Source organism: Phanerochaete carnosa (genome assembly GCF_000300595.1).
Source record: "Phanerochaete carnosa HHB-10118-sp unplaced genomic scaffold PHACAscaffold_1, whole genome shotgun sequence".
Lineage (NCBI taxonomy): Eukaryota > Fungi > Basidiomycota > Agaricomycetes > Polyporales > Phanerochaetaceae > Phanerochaete > Phanerochaete carnosa.
Genome location: NW_006767628.1, coordinates 2,178,138 through 2,186,296, shown reverse-complemented (window position 1 = coordinate 2,186,296; position 8,159 = coordinate 2,178,138). Strand labels below are relative to the sequence as shown.

Genomic DNA, 8,159 nt, shown 5'->3' with positions numbered 1-8,159 from the left:
ACGCTTTCCAGGAAAGGATACGTCCCATCACTCTGATTCTCACCCTATGCCTCGCCGTGAGATGGGTGTCATCCGTGTATGGCAGCAGTCGTTCGGTCGTCATAAAGCGTCACGCTTCGCCCTCGGTTGTCACTATACGATCGTTCACAGTGGTTTCTTGCCGACACTCGTGACGTCGACAATCTTGTCTCTTGTCCGCGACCACTGCTAAGTACCTATATAGCTTGACATGACTGCTGAGCATCATCCGGGACGTCATACGGCCTCAGAGGGCATCATACGAGGCAGAAGATGAACGTCGTCAGTCTACGAACATAAAGAGATCAGTAACGGGCGTCGACTTCGATTTCGCGCAGTGCTGTCAATAGGCTCAACATTGACACTCAATGTTTCGAGAGATACGCGGGTCACCAGTTTCTCACTGTCGCTGGGAGACTCTTGGTATATTCATCGTTTAATTCGCGATGTTCGTCCCAGGAGAGATTCTTCGCCGATCTGCGTAGCTTCTTTTGGTAAGTGTGATTGGCATGATGACTTGATGAGTATCCCTTACTAGTCTCTCAGGCTGCCATGGCCTCGTGCAGGCCACCATGTCTCTCGCCCTCTACCTGCTCCCGTACCTCCTCGGCCACAGCAGTGGCATATTCGCGTCCCCCGTCCTCTACCCCCGCGATGCATCCACACCGACTGCGAATGGGACAGGTTTCGCGACCAGCACATCGTGCACAGACATCAACAACTGCCGCCAGATTTCGGACATCGTCTGGGGCTGCGTGTCCGTCATCCTTGCATGCACCTGGGCCGCACTCCATCCAGACATCCCGCCCAAAGACGTGCCTGGCCACATCGTCCTCATGAACCACGTCTGGTCCACCATCGTCGCCTTTTTCACCCCAGAGTTCATGGCGTTTATGGCCATCATGGAATTTGCCGAAGCACGGAAGGTGAAAAAAATATTTGCAGGTGTGTGTCGAAGTCCCGTTTCTTCTCACTTATGCTCTTATTGACCATTGCGCATAGATATAGAGGTTCCACGGGAGTCGCGGTGGACGCTCACGCATGCATTCTTCGCGGGCATGGGCGGCTTCATGCTTGTAAAGCCCAGGACAGACGGAAAGCCGGGATACGAAGAGGTCGGCACAGTCTACCCCCGCGTTTTGTACCAGCTCGCCAAGGCCGGGCGGGTTAATCTCTCGCTAATAACGGAAGATGCGATCAAGGATAAGAGCAAGGGCGATCTACTGTCCAAGGGAGTCGTTGTCATCCAGACCGGGTGGTTCATCATACAGATTATTGCCCGCTGGGCGGAGCAGCTCCCCGTCACGGAGCTCGAGATCATCACCCTTGCGTTCGCGGTGCTCAATTTCCTCACATATGGATTTTGGAGCCACAAGCCGCTCGGTGTCGACACCCCCATCTCCATTGTGCTACTCCCAGCCAAGGACGAGAGCGCCTCCGGGATCGACGAGAAAGATGCCGATTCCAAATCGACACTTGACGAAATCGCATTCGCATCTGCGTCCACTATCGAGGGGCAGCTGAAAGAAGAGAAAGAGCAAGAAGAGATAGCGGCATCAGGAACCAACCCGACGCCAACTGATGTCTTCCGCGACCTGCTCTCGCTGCTGTACAAGTACCGCCCGAACCTCTTCCGCGACCCGGTCGGCTGCGTGCGGCTCGTCCTCACGAACCTCTCGCGCAGCGGCGCGCCAACGGGCATCTGCCTCGTGCTCGCCGTCGTCACGACTATCTTCGGCGCGCTGCACTTCATCGCGTGGGACTTCCACTACCCGAGCAACGTCGAACGGTGGCTGTGGCGCGCGAGCGCGATCGCCATCACCGCCGCGCCGCCGTATATGTTTCTCGGCCGCACCGTCGCGGTGCACTTCATCGACGGCGTCCTCAAGGCGAAGGGCGTCTGGCGCCGCGTCTTCCTCGGCATCGCGACGCTCGTCTCGTCTCTTCCTGGGGCAGTGCTGTATGTGGGCGCGCGCATTGCACTCCTCGTGGTCGCTCTCATGGAGCTCAGGCAGCTGCCTGCCGGCGCGCTTTTGACAGTCTCGTGGACGAACTTTATTCCGCACATCTAAATTTTGGTGATGAGCTACTCCTTATTCCTAGCGGATGCGTCTCATTGTATGCGAGGCCTTTGCATTCCTCCTCCTCCCCTTTCATTGTACATCATTGCATTATCATCACATTAGTCGCCATGCCTCCTCACCTGAAAGTGCGTATCCCTGGGATATAAGCGTATTTGACTTTTTTTGTACAAGGGACTGACCGCAAGGACTCGTATCTGCCGCAACTAAGACCTCCATAGAACTACGACGCCTTCCAGAAAGGGATAAGATCCCATCACGCTGATCTCCGTTTATAAGCCCGTCGCCGTCCGAAATACGCAACAGCGTGCATGAACGTGTGCTGCACTCGTTTACTAGTTCAGAGCCCTTAGATAACGACTAAAGCTTCGATTTCGGTCGACTTTATATAAGCCCCTTCCCAAGATGTAGCCAGCTTAACAGTGCTGGAGCATGAGCGAGAGCTGCTGATTCTCGACTCGGACAGACTAACATTCGGCGAATACACCAGTTCGCCAACTTCTGGCTGCCACCTGCTGTGAGTATCCCAAGTACTTCATCTCTGCCAGCACTAAAGGCACCCATCTAACGGCGGTTAACAGCGGGCTGTTCTATCTGTCGTGGACGCGTGACAACCCTTCGACGCCATGTGTTGCGACTTGACCAACGCTTCGATACATGAGCTACGCAGCTTCGGTATGCTGGCATATCGGTCATGAGGGCAGTGGGTGTGTGCAGAGATCGTTTCTAAACACCTTCCTCCCTGATGCGTTGACATCAAGGCCTGAGGGCAGCGAGCGGACGCAGGCGCTGAAGCTGAAGACCGGATCAGTCTTATAAGCTTTCCGATCCTCGCAGCCTTCGCCATTAGGTCCACAGTCGCATGTGTCTCGTCACGGGCCCGCCATTTCATCATTGTTTCCTGCCACACTCCGCCGAGCACGTCTGCTCGTGGCCGTGATGTGTTATATGGCCGTCGGTATATAGATTGGGCACCAGGGCTCCTCAGGCTCCAGCAGAGTTTCTCCGCAGCATAGACAAAAAATGTTCTTCAGCATACTCGTTCGTCTTACACCTCTCGCCGCACTTTTGGCTGCGCCTCTCGCATTCGCAGCCAATTCCTTTGCAGGATCCAACCTATACTATGCCGCAGGTCTCAGCTCCGCGGATCGCACTACTCTTCTCCAGTATATTCAGAGGCATTGCTTACCGTGGTCGTGCTGATTGTGTCCGTTACAGGGGACTTCAGAACGCGAATATGAAAGTTCTGCGCGTGTGGATCAATGGACAGACCGACACGGATCTTAAGGGCACCACGATCACGCCTTTCCCAGACGTCGAGCCCAACCAGATCTGCAACGGTGACCAGTCGTGCTACGATCCCACTATCCTCAACCTCCTCGACGAACTTATGGTCGATGCTCATTCGTACGGCATCAAGGTCTGAGCAACATCATTCTGTATTTTCTGTCCCTCTATTGATCATTTCCCCGTAGCTTATCATCACCATGCATACCTTCAACGCCCTCGAGGCAGGAGACGTCTACGGCGTCGAATACGGAACGGGCTATTTCTACGAGCAGACGTACCCTCAGCAAGCGTTTGACCAGCGACTGATGTACATCATGAACCACGTCAACAGTCAGCTTGGGCAGCCGTGGAAGGAGCTGAACGATTACATCTTTGCTTTTGAGGCCGAGAATGAGGCAATGATTGGCAAGGTACGCAAGTTGTTTCCATCTCGTTGTGCTCAAGCGCAACTAAATGGTTAAATTCTAGGGTCAAGACTATATCGAAGCACACCAGCAATGGTTCGAACCTCTTTTTGTGTAGCGTGATGACCAAAACTGACGTTGGACCCTAGGCAATGTGACAGAGCGACTACCATCAAGAACGAGTTGGATGGCAACACTGGAGTATGTTATCAGCATTGATATGTGCTATCCGTGTACCAATCAAATCCTACCCCAGATCCTCGTCATAACTGGTGGCGAATCTTGGATGGCCGAGTCCGTGCAGCCCGATTGGCTCACCTGCGACGCGCTCGATGTCATATCCATCCACGCCTACGGCACTGGCGACTTTGCCACGTCCGCAATTCAGACATATGTCCAGCAAGCACAAGCCGCGGGGAAGATGTTACTCTTCGAGGAATGGTACGTTCCTCTTAAGTATCTAGCAGGAAACATGATGCTTAACCTGGACTCATGAACTGCAGGGGCGCGTGCTACTTCAACACGGAGAATAACGACTGCCCGAGCGGGAGCGCTCTTTCCAGTTCGCAACGGAATAGCAACATCGAGGCCTGGGCCAGCCAAATTACCGCTGCGGGCGTGCCCTTCTTATATTGGCAGGTCATCCCCAACGCTGACCCTCATGTACGTCCCGCACTCTCCCGTCAGAAATGTCGATTTTGGCTGACTAGTTTTGCTAGTGGGACCAGGACTACGAGATTGGCCTCGTTGACGACCCGTCTTGGTCCACTCTACAGGCTGCGGCGCAAGCCGCCTCTAACGCCAATGCGGCGTTCGACTTCTCACCGTGGTTGCTATGATTTCTTGACGTTGGTGGCACATTTCCAGATGATTCCGGTGCCGTCATAGGCTTCTTGTGATCACGCCAATAGTTTGTATACGGTGCTTTGCATGCTTGGCCTGATGCGCAACTCAAACTCGGGGCGCGAAGACAACATTCGTCAAGTTTGGTGAAACCTCCTGCATATTGACCGTAAGGTTTACCGTTTACGCATCACATAGCATCCCTGTAAGAATATGTACTGTTGCATATAGAGAGGTCCTATATGGACATTAACACTAGCATCGTGGCGAGTATAGCGCGACGTGTCTCCAATTTTAAAAAACATATTTATCTGCGAGACGTTCGACATAGGCCCCGGAGGTTGACTCTCTGAATTGACTGCACGTGAGCTTCTTCAAGCGGTTGAAACTTTTACCGGTTCGCAGTACTAGGGTTCTGCCGTAGCTAAATTTTATACACAAAGGTGTGGCCGTTTGGCAAACAGCGCTCTAGGCTAGGCTGCCCGGGCCAAACCTCATGCGTGCGGTTGTCAGCTCAACCATGCGGTTTTACGCAATTATGCAGGTAATGCATGAATAGGATTCGCAAGCTATGTTCGGCCGCTACACTGGTACTCTGTGAAGACCACGCGCATTTTGTATATTTTCTGGGAAGCACGAAACCGGCGTGGGACGAGCTCGATGCAGATATGCAGGTGTTTGCAAACTCCGGGCCAGATATTGGCCATAGCGGTGTACGATTAAAACATGTCTACAGGCAATACATCACATTTATACAACACAGTATACGAACGGACTTGTCGTGGCAACGATACAATCTTCGCACAAGTACGATAATATGACCCACAAAGAAGGAAGACGGCATATGCAGTTTGCCTGATGGCGTATTGTTGTCTGGAGATCTTTTCGGCGATAGCCTGTCGGACAGGTTACTCGTAGACACGGACTGAGGCGATGTCCCAGTAGGCGCTGCTGAACGCGCCAGGGTTGTTGTTGACATAGTCTAGTGCGGAATGAGCGCAGAGAGCAGTCAACCACTACGAAGTACTCACCGACACAGTCTCCAGGACATCCAGCGCCATTGAAAATAGAGGACTGGCCCGCCCAGTCGCCACCTGCGCGAGTGCATGGTCAGCAAACAATGGCATGGAGAGTCCGCCACACATACAGAGCGTAAGGTTAATGATGATATTGTTGGCGTCGAAGTGAGAGTTGATGTCGCAATCGGTGTTGGGGAAGTACGCAGTCGGTGTGCCCTAGAGTTTAACGGAGAATCCATGAATATGTGGCATATGCTGCGGCATTCGCGCGGAAAACGCACCCAATTGTCCGTGTCGATCGTCGCAGGGCCGGTGCTTACATCGCCCGGGACACCGCCCGCGTTGCGGGGGAAGAACCAGACCTTGATGAAGTCGTCAGTGCGCTCCGTCGCGTACCAGCCGCCGCCGTTCGCGTTGAACGACGGGCCGTAGCTGTTCGCTGTGGACGCCTGAACACCGCACCCGGTATTTCCGTCCGTGTTCACGTCACAGTTGTTACCCGTCGCAGTGCCCGTCATCGTGCGGCTGGTGGGCATCGAGCAGTCCGCGCCCGTGTGGAGGGTCATTGCGTTCGGCGATTGGTCATTGACGCCTTCGATCCTGGAAGAAGCCTCGGGGTCAGTTGCATATCTTCGTGCCTATCTGCAACAACACTCACTGTTAGAAGAACCAGTAAATGGTAGGCGTAAGGCACAGCCATTAGTCGTCGTAAAGATAGAAAGGTCGGGAAACCTACGATATCGATTTCGCCGCCGTTAGGCCAATCGCCTTCGTCGGTCTCCCAGGCCGCGGGCCAAGTACCGCAGCCTTGGGGCATGTGGCGAACATCGAAGCTGGAGGTTGTTGGAAGATTAGACCGAGGTGTGATACGGAAGTACGGAGCTCAAGTTTACGCACACTACGACATGCGTGGTGTACGTTTTGACACTGCGGATGCGGACACTGTTCCTGCCCGGGCTGCTAGCGCTGAGGGTAGTAGTATCATCGGCACGAAGGATGAAGGTGTCGCCGTTTGCATAGGTCAAGTTCCGGGCGAGGGCTGTGGCTTGGTCGACATAGTTCCTGACGACGGGGTTAAATATTTTATTGAGCACGCTACACGAAGCACTCACACTCGTCCATGGGTTGGGTCCGCAATAGCCTCGAACGTAAAGGTATTCAGGAAGGCAGAACCAATCCAATTGTCTGAGAGCTGGTAAGTGGCGGCATATGTACTGGGAATGAGTGCAGCCGCGATGAATGAAGCGAGGGTAGCGAAGCGCATCTTGGACACCGTGTGGAGGAGAGGGGTGCTGCCTATCTGAAGCAAAAATGGTCTGCTCTTTTATCCTCTCCCACAAAAGTTGCAAGTTCTCTGATTTGTCATGGGATCTCGAGGACATCGCGGTTCGGGTACACTCCCGGTAAAGCAACCTAGCAGAAGTGGGTCAGACATCAGCAAAATAAATGGTCACTGAGTAGCGAATACCAGGTTTGAGTACCATACGGGGCTGAAGTGCGGAGGGCCGAGAATACAGGCCACTTCGAGGCTGACGATCATCCGTGAATGGGTTCGGGATCTGGGTCAGTAGAAACGCGATATGAACTCCGTTGCACTCAACGTGGGACATCGCTGCCCATGACTGCGATCCATGCGCTCCAGCGTCCGACATCAAACTGACTTGTTTCTTGGACGGATGTTGTATCCTACACCGCCGTCGTGTACGTAACTGACGGTTTACAATCAAAATGATCGAATAAACGCCTGACTGGTCTGATGCTACTCGGCGGACAGCCAGGAGTACAGGCGCGAATTCAGTTTGCTAACCGTTAAGTCTCTATTTGTGCCTGGCAGGCTAGCCGTTCGCCTAACAGATTCCTGAGCGTGAGGAAACGAGCTCTTCCAACTTGCAACCGTAGCTACGAGCCTACTTCTTGCTAATAAAATATTGGAAGCTTCCTGAGGGCAGTAACTAACCTTACTTGCATCTTTGTTGCATCCAAAATATTTTTCTCGCCGCAAACCAAGGATGTGTCCAATGAAACGACTGACTTTGCGAATGCTTCAAGCCTTTGAGCCGGGGACAGCTTTGAACTCCGCTGATGCTCGGCATGCATCGGCATTCCCTCCGTGTGGTTCAAGCGCTTCTTGTCTGCCACGTCTCTTCCTCTCCCATCCTCCATTCACTTCGCGTATACCTTCACTGTATCTTCCTTAAGCTGCGGTACAAATCAGGTTGTGCTACAGCTCAAGGAGTAGCTTCCCGATTGATATGTCCTTTGGTTCAGCAGCACCTACACTACTCTGACAGGTATGTCACCATATATTCTGTGGTAGTCACAGCTGACGATTATCTAGATGTGTAATCATATGTAGCTGGCATGTCAGGTAATAGGTGTCACTCATGTAAGCTCATAAGTCTGCTGTTGTGTTTTAAGGGCTCACACTTTTAGCTTTGTGCAGGGTATCCATGCAAGTCTCAGCAAGTCATGACAGATGTGAAGAGTGCACTAAGCACGGTGTC

The 8,159-nt window shown here is 53.0% G+C and overlaps 3 protein-coding genes across 3 annotated transcripts in view; 2 read left to right on the top strand and 1 right to left on the bottom strand.

The window, feature by feature from the left end:
- The window catches only part of PHACADRAFT_246815 (uncharacterized protein), a 2,988-nt gene extending 778 nt beyond the window's left edge, over positions 1–2,210 (top strand). Inside the window, exons 2-3 of the mRNA XM_007390110.1 lie at positions 565–963; positions 1,021–2,210. Of these exons, the coding sequence (XP_007390172.1) occupies positions 591–963; positions 1,021–2,090 (1,443 nt within the window). The 5' untranslated portion in view covers positions 565–590 and the 3' untranslated portion in view covers positions 2,091–2,210. The remainder of the gene's footprint in view (positions 1–564; positions 964–1,020) is intronic.
- Positions 2,211–3,122: 912 nt separating this feature from the next.
- On the top strand, positions 3,123–4,632 carry PHACADRAFT_189847 (glycoside hydrolase family 5 protein; the record flags this gene model as incomplete). Its single annotated transcript, XM_007390109.1, has 8 exons — positions 3,123–3,265; positions 3,318–3,519; positions 3,575–3,799; positions 3,858–3,889; positions 3,943–3,994; positions 4,050–4,234; positions 4,297–4,456; positions 4,513–4,632. 8 exons carry the CDS (start codon positions 3,123–3,125, stop codon positions 4,630–4,632), a joined length of 1,119 nt encoding a protein of 372 aa, XP_007390171.1.
- Positions 4,633–5,281: 649 nt separating this feature from the next.
- On the bottom strand, positions 5,282–7,081 carry PHACADRAFT_133445 (glycoside hydrolase family 16 protein). The gene is made up of 7 exons (XM_007390108.1): positions 6,768–7,081; positions 6,553–6,717; positions 6,388–6,488; positions 5,937–6,247; positions 5,784–5,871; positions 5,668–5,730; positions 5,282–5,618 (listed from the first exon to the last, which is right to left on the bottom strand). The coding sequence occupies exons 1-7, from the start codon at positions 6,917–6,919 to the stop codon at positions 5,545–5,547; spliced, it is 954 nt and encodes a 317-aa protein (XP_007390170.1). The 5' UTR covers positions 6,920–7,081; the 3' UTR covers positions 5,282–5,544.
- Between the last annotated feature and the right edge of the window lie 1,078 nt (positions 7,082–8,159).